At 40.1% G+C, this 16,537-nt stretch overlaps 1 protein-coding gene across 1 annotated transcript in view; it reads left to right on the top strand.

The window, feature by feature from the left end:
• Nucleotides 1–16,537, top strand: part of wdr75 (WD repeat domain 75) — a 36,480-nt gene that overhangs the window by 8,439 nt on the left and 11,504 nt on the right. The window contains exons 9-12 of the mRNA XM_047046803.1: nt 8,529–8,680; nt 9,201–9,381; nt 13,164–13,255; nt 13,349–13,444. Coding sequence (XP_046902759.1) covers nt 8,529–8,680; nt 9,201–9,381; nt 13,164–13,255; nt 13,349–13,444 — 521 coding nt within the window. The remainder of the gene's footprint in view (nt 1–8,528; nt 8,681–9,200; nt 9,382–13,163; nt 13,256–13,348; nt 13,445–16,537) is intronic.

Below are 16,537 nucleotides of genomic sequence, written 5' to 3'. Positions count from 1 at the left end.
TAATGCTGAGGGCTCGCTGATAACGCTGTCTGTCTTACTAGAACAGCGTATCTATGTGTCGTTGCCAACATTTACATTTATGCATTTAGCAGACGCTTTTATCCAAAGCGACTTCCAAGAGAGAGCTTTACAAAAGAGGATAGGCTACTGATCATAACAACGAGGTAATCCCAAACATTACAAGAAGCCAAAACATGAAGCATACATTGTGAAAAAATAAACAAGTACCAAAGGGAAGACCCATAGCATGCAGTTATACAAGTTAAAAATTAAAACAACATGAACTACTAAAAGTGCATGACTGTACCTGTAGAAGAACAATCAACAGTAAAATATTTCACAGCAAGTACAAGACTTAACTTCGTTATAACTAACCTACAAGAGCAACAAGTCACTCAATAAGAGTCATTGTGATCCTGGAGGAAACTGACAACAGGAACAGTACTCCCGGAACAAGTGCGTCTTGAGCCTTTTCTTGAAGGTGGGGAGACAGTCAGTGTCCCTGATGGAGGTGGGGAGCTGGTTCTACCATTGGGGGGGCCAGGCAGGAGAAGAGCTTGTGTTGGGACCGGGCGGTCTTGAGCGGTGGGACCACCAGGCAGTTGTCTGAAGAAGACCGTAGGTGACGGGTGGGGGTGTAAGGTAGCAGGAGAGACTTGAGTTGTCGGGTGCAGTCCCGTTCACTCGGAAGGTAAGTACCACGGTCTTGAATCTGATACGGGCGGTGATGGGTAGCCAGTGGAGAGAGATGAGGAGAGGGGTAACATGTGCTGATGTTGTGACGTTAGGCTAGCACTGAGGTCACTTGGTGCACACAAGGCACTTTTTGCCACAAAAACGTAGTAAACTCCTAAACCGTGCAATGAAGCATAAATCGCAATAGAATCGACGCAATCGCTAACAAGATGAAACTTTTGACACCAACGTTGTCTAAGTAGTCAAAATATTGAGGGATCCTTAGGGGTGGGAAAGTAAATAATAATGAATGATATATATGTGAGAGAACAATGGTGTGTGCTCGCCAAAGGCAAACACCCCAATTACACTCAGTGCATTTTTGTCACATATGTGTGTAGACAATGGCTGCAAATGGTAGATTGCAAACTCGAGAGGGTACAATTCCTGTGGAAATTGTGAGCTTGCGTCGGTTGCAGCTGGGATCACAGGGTTTCCGCGGGGTCTTAAAAAGTCTAACATTCTGAACTTGAACGGCCAGATTTTCATCCGAGGTCTTAAATGTCTTTGTCAGGTTTAAAAAAGGTTTTACCTTCGTTCATTTTCAGAAACGCTGGTCGCAGAAAGTTATTACAAAGTAGCAAAAAGTATTGAGTCGTAGCCTACAAAGTGGAGCTCTAGTGTCTTTGCTACAAAACCATCAGAACGCTGCCCTCAAAACATTGGTTCGGTGTGTTGTAGTTCTTTCTGGGGGATATTGGTGTTGGTATGTATGCGGTGATAAAACTACAAATCCCTTGATAAATGCAATACCTGCCCGCAAAATACATCGGTGTCTCCTCAGAGTTTGTTATAGTTTGGAAAATGGGAAAGTGTACTTTCAACGAGACATGGCTAGATCACAGCAATTTCTGCTGTTGGTTACAAGCGGTACCCAGCTCCAGGTACGAAGCTCGCTACAAACTTTGCACCAAAAATAGGTAGAATTAGGGACTCTTGGTGTGAAAGCGCTGGAGTCACACGCCAGAGCGGAGAAACACGAGCTACACACACTCTATTTGAGGTAAAGTTTGTTTTAGCCTATTTTCATTTTGGGGGTAAGGTTTTGGGCATTTAGCCCAGATGTGTGTGGAAGATTACTAATGTGATTATGCTTTTTCAATGACTGAATTCGAAAAACGAAAATAGAGATATCCGCCATGTTACTCTGTCCTGTTTTCTCCCTTCCATTCCAAAACTTCAGTCTCCCTTCTCTGCGGAACGCACTAGTCAGCTTCTTTAATACTCCCTCTATATCAGTCTCTCTCAATCCTGGTCGATGATCTTGGTCCTTGGGCCTACTGTAACCCTGCTTAAATGTTTATCTGCTCCAAATGACTTGGTTGTCAAAACCAAAGTTGGAAGCAAGATACCACTAATGAGTGTGTCCTTTGTGCACCTCCAACCCTTTAATTGTTAGTCATATTCATTATTTTAACGATTGAAAACAGACCGCTGTCATATGCCGTCCAACAGATGCTAATGTCATGATGCCAGCGCCTCAGTAAAATAGCAGACTACTGTTTCCGAAAGTAGATGTTCTAATAATATCAGTGTATATCGTATTGTACATTACATTTCACAATTGTTTATCACAATGTTAAATTAGCAAGTAGTTATCACCTTGGTCTTTGCCTATGGCGTTTTGGCAACTGTTTTGCAGTTTTAGGTCATTAGCTATGTCCCAAAAGTTTACGAGCGCCCGGGTTTGTGACGTATGTGACTGTGGCTAGCTAGTTAGCTACCGTTTGATTCACTTTTCTCCACAAAAACTTAAATTAATCCTAAACCGTGCAACAGAACATAAAATCGAATGCAATTGTGACCAAGACAAACATTTTGACACCGACATTGTCAATGTAGTGCAAGAATTGAGGGACGAGTTGGGGTGGGAAAATAAATAATTATAAATAAAATGAAAGAGAATAAGGTTGTAGGTAGAAAGGAAGGGGCAGTGTTTCCCATACACTGATTTATAATAAATAAATAAAAATTACGCCACAAATGCATTTACTGGTTAGATTTTTTTTTATACTGTTGAACATGAAAAGTATTTCATTGTAGGGCTGCGCGCACCGCATTGATGCGCTCAGTCCTTTATTGCCCCCCTCGTCTTCTGTCTCTCAACAACGGACCCATCTGTGAATAGCCCTCCTCTCTCCGTGCACGCTCTGAATCATTCTCACTCAATTTAAGACTTTCATGACCCCCAAAAAAATGCGGATGTGGCGGATCAATTGGGAATCGCTTTGTCTCAAAGGCTGTCCTCCTTGACCTTTTGGGTCTTTTTAAATCTAACTATTTGTATTATCTGTGTGGTCCTTTTGGCGTTATAAATGCTATCCTTTCCCGGTTTTCTGCCACCACTGCGAGCGCATCCCGAATGTTTACAAACAAATAATTGGTCTATACCAATCACCTGTGTGAGTCCGACCATTAAAGAACTGGGCAGAGAGAATAACAGAAATGTACCTAGAATCCACACCTCAAACAAGTTAATCTAAAGGCAAAACGATACGTCCAATCAAAAAATGATATTTTCCGAGACCCATGACTCTGCCGAAACCAGAGATATCCTTTTCATGTCTGTGCGGTTAGAAATACGACTCTACCAGCAGTTTCAAAAACGTTCCCTCCGCTTTCTCTGAGAACTTTGTCACCAGATTTGCATTGGTCTCCATGGGGTGAGAGTTGGACTTTTTCTCACTCTCGTAGGGCTCTAAACGAAAAGTCTGTTGGATTCCACAGACAACTGTCTACGACCAGCCCAACATTTGCTATCTATTGATCCAAAAATGAAGCATGAAGAGTGAAAATTGTGGTAATGCTGGGAAACTAGAAATATTTTTTCAACCAGATTTCGAAGCTCCTCTCCACTGTAGCGTTCCAGTCAGCACTCTAGGCTCTCACATACACACCCATGTAAATCTCAAACGGTTTGAAAAACTCATGAAACATAATCAGTGATATTAAAAAAAGTTTAATAGATATCATAAAGCCTCTGCAAGTGAATCTTCCACTTCCTGACGGGGAGGCCACAGGTGGTGAGAATCGGTGACCGCACCTCATCTGTACTGATCACCAACACAGGCACCCCCCAGGGCTGTGTGCTCAGCCCTCTCCTGTTCTCCTTGTTCACCCACGACTGTGCGGCAACGCACAGCTCCAACCTCCTCGTTAAGTTTGCTGACGACACAACCATTTTGGGCCTCATCTCTGACAGTGACGAGTCAGCCTACAGAGAGGAGGTTGACACCCTGACATCATGGTGTCAGGACAACAACCTCTCTTAACATCAGCAAGACCAAGGAGATGATTGTGGACTATAGGAGGCGGCAGGAGGAGGAGCATGCACCCCTACTCATCAATGGATCGGAAGTGGAGAAGGTCAGCTGCTTCAAGTTCCTCGGGGTGAACATCAGCAATGACCTCACTTGGTCTGTTCACACGGACAAGGTGGTCAAAGCGGCCCGTAAGCGCCTCTTCTTCCTGAGGAGACTGAAGAAGTTTGGTATGGACTCAGTCATCCTCACTATCTGTTACAGATGCACTATAAAGAGCATTCTGACTGGTTGTATCACAGTGTGGTATGGGAGCTGCACAGACCGGGACCGCAAGGCCCTGCGAAGTGTGGTCCGTTCTGCTGAGTTCATCATCGGCAGGAAGCTCCCAGCCCTACAGGACACCTACCACACACGTTGCTAAGGAAAGCCAGCAGGATTCTAAGAGACTGTTCCCACCCATCTTTCAGTCTCTTTACCCCGTTGCCTTCTGGCAGGCGTTACCGCAGCATCCGGTCGCGCACACGCAGACTGGACAACAGTTTCTACCCAAGGGTCATCAGGCTTCTCAATGGACACTGAAATTGACATTTTTTTTACTGCACACTAGTCACTTATACACTGTCACTTTCAGCTACTGGTTGCTCTTTCAGTAACATTGCACTACTGTACCTCACTGTACCTCGCCACCAGGCTCCTGTTTGGTCATTGACATAGTCACTGATCTGCAAATTTGCACTATTGCACTGTACTCCACTTAGGTTAGAATAGGTTATAGGGTTGAAACAGGTTTTTTGTGCATTAGGGTTAGTATAGCGTACTATTTATTGTTATCTGTAATTTACGAAGTTTTAGTGTTAGGGTTAGTATAGTCGTTTATTTATTGCTACCTGTATATTTAGGAAGTTTCACTTATTTAAGCTCAGCATAGATGTAAATTTGTTCCGTGTATTTATGTTTGTTATGCCAGGTGCTTGCGTTGTCTTGTCTTAAGAATTTCAGTGCCCAGTCTAACCTTGTGTTATTCTGTGCACCTGACAAATAAGACTTGAACTTGAACTAAAGCTGATTTTTCAGCTTTACACATTCGACTGTAGGGGGCGCCATAGGCCGACATAGGCCCTAAAGTCCGATTTTTCTCATCGGGAACAAAAAAGCCTCAAGAACCCATAAGGTCCGCCATGATGGATTTTCCTGTACAGTGAAAACTTGGGGAAATGTTTGAAATGCATCTCCTCTGAAACCAAAGGTCCAATTGACGTGAAATGTTGTATAGATGTGTAGAATTTGTCTTTATATAGGGTGACATGGAATAAGAAATGCAATTCAAGATGGCTGAAAAGGGGTGTATTTATGTAAATATCCACATTGCCACAATATCTTTGTGTCAATAATGACAGCTGCGGATGGAAAAGAGAATTGCAGCCTTGGAATGCAGGAAAATAAATTGCCGAATGCGCATCTGGCAGCAATTTAACAGTAAACAGGAGTGAAAAAGCCTTAAATTAGCTTTTCCTGGTGGGATTTTGAAAAAACAAAACAATACTGGGTGATAAAACATATTTAGGAAAGGAAAGAAAGCAGGGTCCTGGAATTTGATGGATTGCGAAGATATCATTTTTCTATTTTTAGTGTTAATGCTTCGGTTGTTGTGTGTCAGCAATACTAATGGGGGATCTGGAAATGGGATATCATAGCTCTAAGTACCAGGATTTTTCCTGCATAGAGAAAATGTTGGCGCGCGCCAAAGCAGTTTTCCCGAGCGCCAATGACAAATCCCAAGCGCCAAAGGCAAAAAAAAAACCTGTGTTCATCACACGTGCAATGCATGTCAGCGAACATGTTCTCAATAGTATGTTACAAGTAGGCTACAGCCAAACTCTCGTTCTGTTTTGATCAATATTAATCGAGTTGGTAAGCGTGTATTCTTGTCTGATCAATTTGCAACTGTGAGGTGTGCGAATGGACAGAGTGGCCACTAAATTGTCGTTCCGCTGCGAGGGCCAGCCCGACGTGCACAAATACACCTGTACAAAAGACCTGGGAATAACGTTAAAAACTTTGCAGGTGTCCTTTTTATAATCCAATGGAGTGCGGTGCCACAATTGAAGTTTTTCGAATCAGCATTTCAACATTTTTAAAAACAATCTTTCATGTGCCTCCATGAGAACTCATCCCAGGCTCTTCACTCTGATTGATCCCAGCCCCTTCACTGTAATTGGTCCTCTGCTCCTCCCTTGCAGCACACGCTTCTCTAGCGTGTGCACTAGGAGGCTGTATCTGAGACTGTAATGATATATCAACTGCTTTCAAAGGGGTTTGCTGGCTAGCTGACAGAACAACAATATAAAGTGGATATACTTTCAGAATAGATCAGTGAATTTTGTTACACAAATTAGTGTGTTTACTGATGTCAAAACTGCCAGCACATTGCAATTATACATGCAAGCGCTGTAGGGTGAATTATGCCTACAATTATAACTGGCTCAACCATTGTGCATGTAATGATTTCTGTTATGAACTAAATGTTTAGATGTTTGTGGTAGTAGGACAATTTATCAACATAACATAAGAAATGGGAAGTAGGAAATGGCAAAGAAATGAAAGCTACATAATCATTTGGATAAATGTAGGCTACCACAGCATTGGCAGTTTGAGTAGAATAGATGTGGAAGTCTAACAAGTACTTCAGATATGACAGAATTTTAATTGTGATCTGAGAAATATACCAAAACCACTGAGAAGAACTGTCATCACCAGCTGCACCATGTATCTATATTCCACACATCTGTGTGTGCCACCGACATAATCACGGCAGGGTTTTTCCTACATAGAGAAAATGTTGGCGCGCGAAAGCCGTTTTCCCAAGCGCCAATGACAAATTCCGAGCGCCAAAGGCAAAAAAACCTGTTCACGCGTACAATGCATGTCAGCGAATATGTTCTCAATAGTATGTTTCAAGTAGGCTACAGCCGAACCCTCGTTCTGTTTTGATCAATAATAATCAAGTTGATAAGCGTGTGTTCTTGTCTGATCAATACGCAACTGTGAGGTGCGCGAATGGACAGAGCGGCCACTAAACTGTCGTTCCGCTGCGAGGGCCAGCCAGACGTGCACGAATAGTACACCTGTAGACTACAAATGCTAATTACATTTCCACTCAAAATGCTGACAAAAGTTTGATTTAAGATTTCAAACGCAGCCTCCATTGGTATTCTTAACCTGGAATGATAACATATAGTGCAGTGTTTCCTCTATGGCTACATTTCTGCCATCATGGTATTAGAAATCAGGCTGTACAAAAGTTTAGTCCGTATATCAGCAGTGAGTGCATGTCGGAGAATAGCACGGACACGCGCTTCACACCGCAGTTGAGATTGCACGTGTGCGTCCTTGAGAACGTATAACTTATGTTGTCAGTTCTTAAGATAGTTATTGTATAAGTCTATAGTTCTTGCAAATTTAAATTAAGTTAACTGGTGATTTTCGTTGTTTGTATTCTTCCCCTGCTAGCTAAATTGCACATGTCTGTTGATTTGATAGCGATTGCTGCCCTTTCTCAGGTTTGTATTTTAGGTGCATTATTATGCTGCAGTAGTTTTAATTAATAAAAAGTGGGTATATTGTTAATATTTGCTACAGAATGCTTAGCCTATCAAGATCAAATGAAGCAGACAGTGTACATGCTTCAGAGTGGCCTACCTTAATCGATAGGCTAGGCTACTGACCATTTACAATAAGTTGTTACGTCAATTATTAATTGGCAGCATTTATGCCATTTAAAACATACTTTATAACTTTATTGCTTTAGGGGAAATTAGGACCAAAATATGTGTGTGGGGGGGGGGGGTGCAAAACACTTGGGAATAAATACATTTATTAGAAAAAAGAAAAAAGTGTATATATATATATATTTTGTATTATATATATATATATATATATATTTTGTTGTATACATTTTGTAGATTATTTTTACTATGAACGATCAAAGCTTTCAGTGAAGTCACTGCCTAATGTTTAGTCAGTTGCTCAGAGACTTATATTTACATTTATTTGAGGTATTGTCTGCTCTTTACAAAGTTGTTAACATGAAACTGGTCTTAAATGTCATTCTGTGTGGTATTAAAAAGTCTTAAATCCATCTGTCCTAAACCTGCAGATACCCTGATATAATATTGTTGATAGATGGCCTATACAGCTCATATCGGTTTGGACTTTAAATTTTCCTAACAAGCGACCACATTTTTAAAAACGTTCCCAAAAACCTGCAACTCAGGATTATTTCAAGCGACTGATAGAAAAAAGCCCAAAGTTGTGGATTATAAGTGGACTTGGAAACTCTGATTTTGTCGCGTTGACCCATGGTTATTCAACGCAACACTCAAATTGAGTAACATCTGTTTGTACAGCTTAAATATTCTGTTGAAATAGGTCAGCTGATCTTTGTTTCAGACATTTGATATGAAATCTATTATTTCTTAATGTGTTCCTTTAATGTATTTGTTCCTTTTTCCAATCCCACCCCCTATCTAGTTTTGTGCTGAACACCACTGTCTCGGCCCCCCACGAGGACAGGATTACAGCCATGTGCTTCTGCCCTCTGCCAGAGACCACCATGCTTGTGACCGCCAGCCAAGACAGCAGCTTCAAAGTTTGGCTGCTGGCAGACCAGTCAGACATGAATGGTAAGCCAGCCCAGTTCTAGCCTAATTGTTTCAAGTTCACCATCCAATATAATTCCTCAAGGATGGGTGCCCGCTAAAGAGATCCTTGGGAAACAGACTTGTACCATAGCCCAGTTAGCGCCCTTGGCCAGTGTTAGGCAGCCATCCATTATCTGAGTTGCGCATGTTGTGATTCATGCTGAGATGGGTTTGTGGCCAAAAAGAGGCTGACCATGTATAAACTCCATGAGAATGGTTTCACAAACCTCATGTAATGTGGCCACATGACTCAGTCTTTTGGCAAAGACAGCTAAATACGTCAGCATTTACAACACAAGGCAATTTTCACAAATGATCAAATCTGTCTCAAATGACAGCTTACATTGCATGTTTACATAACCTTGAACACAAGCAACACAAACATGTATTCACCAACATGTATTGTAGTGGTACAATTTGGTGGATGTAATCCCCAAGGCCGCTAGTTAAATACTCGAGTAAAAGTTCATTCTGTAACTTTCTCACTTCCCTTAACCCACAGACGACGTTAACTCCTGGTCGTGTTACTTTGTGGGAAGATATCACCACTTGAAGCCTGAGTGTTGCTGCTTCTCGGCAGACGGCTCCTTACTGGCTGTGGGCTTTCAGGAGGTGGTGACTGTGTGGAGTTCTGCCTCTTGGGAACTGGTGACCACTTTTTCTAAGCCCCCAGGAACAATCAGGTAAGGATAAGTGTGTGTAAACAGTGACCCCCCTGCTAAGCAATCCAAGTGCACCCAGTGCTTGACATTGTACATACATGCTAATAATTTACATGTTCAAAGAATCCGGTGTTTGTAAAGTAACAATTGCTGCGGTGGATTAAGGTTGTCACGATACTAGAATTTCAAACTCGATGCCGATACCCAGGTACTGGGATACCATTTTCGATACCACGGGTGGACAATGACAAAACATATTAAGATGCATACAATTTTGTATTTAATAGAAATGAGAACAATACAAACAATATCAATGACATCTGAAAGTTGTCTAACATAGTGCAATAAAAGACTGTACAGTGTTTCTCACAGATTAGAAAGCAATTTGTGGTGTGTGTTGGGGGGTATCGCCCCGTGTCTGACCGGGGGGGGGGGGGGGTATTATATTATGTATTATACTTTATTAGGGATGAGTATTGATAAGATTTTAACAATTCCGATTCCTTATCAATTCCTGCTTTTGGATTCTTTTATCAATTATTATTGGGCAAGGGGGGGGAAGCACAAACGGGTTTATTTACATTAATTTTATTTTATATTTTTCTATAATGCTACACACCATATACAGTATGTATACATACACATTTACATTTTGTCGTTGCTCTTCTTCTACACTTCTATTTGACCTTGGCTGAAAATTGAAGATTCTATAGCTAAGATATGTCAGTTATAGCTACGCTAGCTTAGCTATAGAATCTTCCATTTTCAGCCAAGGTCAAATCATATAATATGACAGTGTCGCTCCGTTTAATATTGGGTTAACACTACAACATGAACGTTTGCTAATAACTAGGGATGAGTATTGATAAGATTTTAACAATTCAGATTCCTTATTAATTCCTGCTTATCGAATCCTTATCGATTCTCTTATCGATTCTTATTGGGTAAGGGGGGGGAAAAGAGCACAAACAGGTTTATTTACATACATTTTCTGTTTGTAGAATTTTCTATAATGCTACACACCATATACAGTATGTATACATATATATTTACATTTTGTTGTTGCTCTTCTTCTACACTTCCATTTGACCTTGGCTGAAAATGGAAGATTCTATAGCTAAGCTATGTCAGTATATATAGCTACGCTAGCTTAGCTATATAATCTTCCATTTTCAGCCGAGGTCAGATCATATAATGTGACAGTGTCTCTCAGTTTAATATTGGGTTAACACGACAACGCAAACGTTTGCTGATAACACACGCCCTCCGATAATTAACGTGAAGTGATCAATAATGGGAGACGAATGTCGGAGCAAAAATGTATGCTTCAAACGACGGGACAGAAGATAACTTGATTGACTACACACAATAAAGGCAAATTGCTTCACACAGTGACAAGTGGTTGTGATCATTTTTGAGGAGGTTAGCTCTACCTTGAATAGTTGGAGATGAAGCGCAAACGTTAGCTGCGCTGCTGCATGCATCGAACACATGACGTTCCAGTAACTTCATTCCATGCTGTGTGTTCAAATGCTTATTCATATTTGTTGCATTTCCTCCCTTCGACAAAATAGACTTTTTACACGCGTTACAAGTGGCGTTGTTGTCATTTTGTCGTGTGAAATACAACCAAACTTTAGAACGCTTCTGCCTAGTTTGCTCCAGTGTGAATAAAATATTAAAGTTTGCGCATGCGCAACGGCACAGAGAACCGTTAGCAGAATCGTTAAAGAATTTGGCTGACGATTCCAAGGAATCGGTTCACTGTGAACCGGTTCTAAACAATAATTTTATTATTAATCAAAATGATTCACACCTTCACAAAATCCACATGCCCAACCCAAAATACACACATTTAACACCCTATACAAAATTTGGTTCAGGCTGGTCCTCATCCTCAACACGTGCCTTTTTCAGTCACGGAAAATACTTTTCAATACTCACCTGGATTGAAGCAGAAAACATTCAGTGTAAGAATAAAAAAATGACTGAACATTATTTATAATAAGTTTATTTGATTCACAGCTGCTACGTATAGTGTTTTGACCTCGACAACCCAACTGCATTTTACCGCAAACTTGCGACTAGTTAACGTTCTAAAGAAGGCGCAAAGTGTGTTTGTGTCGAATATTTTATAAATAAAAGGTAGTGCGGGCATACATTTTGACAACCCTACCGTGGACCGCATTTGAAAAAGGTCCATTCATATTCCATACTGTCAGAGTAAAGGCCCTTGCACACTGAGTCAGAAATTTTTGTATGCGTTTTTTTCGTATTCGTCAGCCTAAAATTCGTCACACAAACACCTTGCACACTGAGTCCGATGCGTATTTATTAAACGTTTGCGGAAAAAAACGGAAACAATACAAAATGGATTCGTCAAGCAGTGCGGATGGTTTTGTTGCCCTCTCTTATAAAAAAGAGAAAAATGAGGAGAAATAGGAAATAGTCTATTGGGTCCATCCAATCCTGAAGTTGCACAGAGAGGAAGAGTTTCATCTCCCTTATCAAGGAGCTCAGAAATTATCCTCAGAATGTCAGTGGATCAGTTTGATTATCTAATTGCATATATTATAACTTAACAGTATATTGTTATGTAGTTTATTGCAGTCATTTAGGTGACCAGGGCATTGCATGTATTCTATTAAAAGTCCAAGTATACTAGCAACTGAATGAATACACCCTGGTTGGGACGACGTTATCACTTTTGACAACGAATGAATGACATTAGCAACAAGCTGTTGTTTAGTTAACTTGAACACAATACTATATAAATCTTCATACTTCCTTTGTCTTTATAATCCACACTTTTCTTGTCATACAGTGCTCTGTGCTGCGAGACCAAGTGTATCAACACGCCATTCTGGATTTTGTCGTTCGCTTGTATGGTGGCTCTGAATTGCCAAAAACCTATCAAAATGCTAGCTACGGATGCGAAAAACGCAGAAAATCGAACCCAATCCGAACTTGTTTTGACGGACGAAAGTTTCGGAGGCAGTGTGCAAGCGCGATTGACATAACGTGAGGTCGTTTTTTTTTTACGTGCGAACATTTCGGATACGAATTTCGGACTCAGTGTGCAAGGGCCTTAACTAGAAGCGAAAATAGATTGAAATCAAAACATGTACTTATTTATGCATATTAATCAATGTGAACAGTTGTTTTTTTTATAATAAAATACAAAAAGAATAAGTCTCTGGCATTGTTCAGAAAGCCGGTCCAAATGCGTGGTTTGGGGACCCCTGCTCTACACTTTATGTGCAGGAGTAGTACTGGTACAGAGTTGGTTGGTTAAGTCTTAACTCTGTCCCTACGCTGCTAAGAGAACCTCATGTACAGTTAAAATTGTTTAGTTATAATTCTAGATTTTCACTCTAGATGTTATCTTTGCTGTGTAACCAAACAACCTTATTATAATGTCCAACCAGCCGTGACTTAAGGATTTCATGGAACACAGGTCGTCATCTTTTCTTGAATACTATGACCAAGTAGCTTTGGACATTTATTCATTTAGCAAGCGCTTTTGTCCAAAGCAACTTCCAAGAGAGAGCTTTACAAAGTGCCCCAAAGCATTGCGGGTAGCCAAAACAAGAAGCACACATTGTGAACAACCACATGTGTATACTTTTAGCACCATATGCTGTAAGTGCTCTGTAGTACAATTGGTTCCATATTGTGTGTGTTGAAAATGACTGATTAACTAAATAGTTTTCTGGTTCAAAATGGTATATGAGATGACAGTGATGTTATAAATGTATTATTTTAAGGTTTGGGTTTTAAAATGGTCTGTCTCTATCCACCAGGGACATTTGTTTTGGACGACTGAGCTGTTCCAAGTATCTGCTTGGAACAACCACAAACAACCTCTGCTGTTGGAATCTCCTCACCTGTGCATGTAAGTTCTCATCCTCCATCTCCGATCTCCCCGGGCCGCTCTCTCTCCCCTGTGTCGTCAATCTGTTTTTGTTGTTCATCTTTACTCCATCAGTGGAGTGGAGTACCTCCATGGATGTGTCTCTTCTCGTGGCTGACCCCCTGTCTGAGCACATGGCTGCCTTTAGCTGTCAAGCTGGCAGCACAGACTGTAAGTTCTACCATACACTACCATAGAGTTTTTTCGTTGATTTGGGTTTAATTATATTTTGATAAAAAAAAAAAAAAAACAGTTGTAGACAAAATATGATGGTGTAAAATTACGTTACAACTTCAACATTTGTTTTTACCTCTTTGCGTTCCATGGCCCACATTGCAACGCACACAATTATTTGTTTTATATTGGTACACATGCCATATATTGTTGGAAATCTATGATTCTTGTGATTCTATTTATGTAATTTTTGGTTACGTGAATTTCAAGATCGAGTCGCAACAGCAGGTACAATCAACTTCTTTGTCCAACCAACAAACCGAAAGAAAACAGAGATGACTCACCTATGTGAGCAGTGATATATTGGTTTAGAGGGAATTTTGGAACCTTCAACTTAAAAGTCCCTGCACACAACTTGCTCACATAAGCGAACACTTTTGTGCGTTCATGCACAAAAAGTTAATAGGACTGTTGGTAATTTTTTTTACTTTTTAACATTTCAAATCAAGGCAAAATGGACTAGGAAAACTAAATAGTTGCAATTTTTTTAATATATATATATATAGAATAAATATGTTTACTCATTGATCTTCAAATAACAAACTAGTAGAAATAAAGTAGAAATAATAATACAATTTAATGCAAATAAACCACTAACTCAAGAACATTAATAAGAAATATAACTGCAAGCAGTAATGGCGGATTCCTCCAAACATTGCGAACCATTGAAAAAAGTATTTTCTTGACAAATTGTAACTGTATAGAAAAATCAATGCTGCAGACTTACCAAGGGGATACCAAATCTGACCAATTCCAAATATAGCTGCAAGCAGCAATGAGGTGGCCAAGCAGTCAAATGACCCAGAAAACATTTTAGACATTCTGAGAAGAGGGTAACAAGTACACGCAGCAAGTTTGGTGTGAATCCATCAAAGATTTGCTGAGATACAACCCAACTTCCTGTTTGCTGGCTTAACGGCACATTTTGATTGCCTGTACAGGAAAAACGGTTTCGAAAATCAGAAAACCACCTGTTAGCTTTTGTGAGACTTGGTCTGAAGATAATCTCTGCTAAATTTGGTGAAGATTGGACAACATGTGTAGGAGGAGTAGAGAAAAAACGTTTTTCAATGAATTCAAAATGGCGGCCGCATCAATTCGGCTATTATCACAAATTATTATGAGTCACACACGGGATGTCCTAAGATATCATGAGACAAAGGAATCACTCAATAAAGGAAAACAAATCAATTGTTATTGGCCAAAACACATTTTTGCTTGCTGCGGCCACGCCCAGTGATCACATGACACCAAATGTTGTAGATATTCTCAGAAGAGGGTTCCGAGACATCATACCAAGTTTGGTGTTGATATCTCAAAGATTTGCTGAGATATGACTTCACTTCCTGTTTGGCTGCTTTTCTGCTGAATTTGATTGACTGTACCGGACAAACGGTTGTGAGGATCAACATTCTAATTCTAACTTTTGTGAGGCTTGTTCTGAAGATCATCTCTGGTCATTTTGAAGAAGATTTGACAAACATTTCAAAGGTTTTTGATAAAACCGGAAACTGCGGAAAATCCATATAACCGGAAATTGACGCCATGGTGTGCGTTGAACTCGTCTTGATCCAGGGAATCCAATAGTACCTCATTTTTGAAAATCGGTCATACGGTTCAAAAGTTGCGTTTGTAAACACAAGTCCAACTTTGACCCATTGGTGGCGCTAGAGTGGTCTAATGGGAGACATGAAACTTGGTGTAAGTATGAAAGGGACTGTCCTTAATGTGTGCCAAATTTCACAAAAAGTTGTCGATGGGGTCTAGGGGCTGCCATAGACTCCCATGGTACAATAATTACAAATAATAAAACCACCAATAACAATAGGTTTCCTCCTGACGGAGGAATCCTAATAACAGGAGTTAATAGTCTGGGGGAGTATCAGAAATAAAGTAAAGATAAAGCACTCTAATGTATTTATGCTTCAGTTGCTCTGTGTCACCAATACTGATGGGGGATCTGGAAATGGGATATCATAGCTCTAAGAACCACCTTTCATTAAAGCCAGCCATTATATAAAGTAATACCTTTTTATCCTAGTATGGATAAAAGTATTTGACCCAAGGTTTTTTTTTTTTGTCTCCAAAGGGCACTTTTGGAAAATGCCTGGAAGTACATTTACATTTATTCATTTAGCAGACACTTTTATTCAAAGCGACTTCCAAGAGAGCTTTACAAAAGTGCATAGGTCAATGATCATAAACAATGAGATAGCCACAAAAACATCGCGGGTAGCCAAAACATGAAGCATACATTGTGAAAAGCAAATAAGTGCCAATAGGAAGAAACATAAGAGCATGTCGTTAAACAAATTACAAATGAAACAACATGAACCTCAAAAGTGCAAGAGTATACCTGTAGGAAAGCAAGCAACAATAATATAATTTACAGCGAGTACAATCAGTTAAAACTAGGGATGCACCGATACTAGTGTCGGTATCGGACCCGATACCAAGCTTAAGTACTTGCACTCCTAAATATACCCCCGATAACAAAGACAGCCAGGCCGAATCCCCTCAAGTTTTTTACATTAATTTTTAAAAATTATTATTATGACAATGGTGTAGGTATATATACACGGCTTTCTTTTGTAGCTCTAGATTTATTGCTAGGAAATTACCGGAGTTTTCCGTTTCTTAGCCTACATGAATCGTGGTGTTGAAATAACACAGAACGTAGACAATCAGCATCACACTCTCGACACAGCATATTACAGACTATACAACAAATAATGTGTTACCAATGCCATCATAATCAAGCAAATATCATACGGTCTATTAACATATTAATAAAATCCTTCCACTGTCGAAAACTAAACATTCCACAGCGCTGGTCTGACCACTACATAGACATACACTATTTATAAACTTTACAGAATTAAATGAGGTTAAACAGAGGACTAAGAACAACAACCTAACAGCTTACTTTTATCATGAACGCTAGCCTGACGTTGTCATACTCATAATTCTAGTCAGAATACGAGTCTGATACTGCTCCATTGGGCTGTGATTATGGGGCGTATTTCAACC

The sequence above is a fragment of the Hypomesus transpacificus genome, chromosome 23, assembly GCF_021917145.1.
Source record: "Hypomesus transpacificus isolate Combined female chromosome 23, fHypTra1, whole genome shotgun sequence".
In the NCBI taxonomy this organism is placed as follows: domain Eukaryota; kingdom Metazoa; phylum Chordata; class Actinopteri; order Osmeriformes; family Osmeridae; genus Hypomesus; species Hypomesus transpacificus.
Note: the sequence above shows the minus strand (reverse complement) of the source record. Positions and strands in the feature narration are given on the sequence as shown.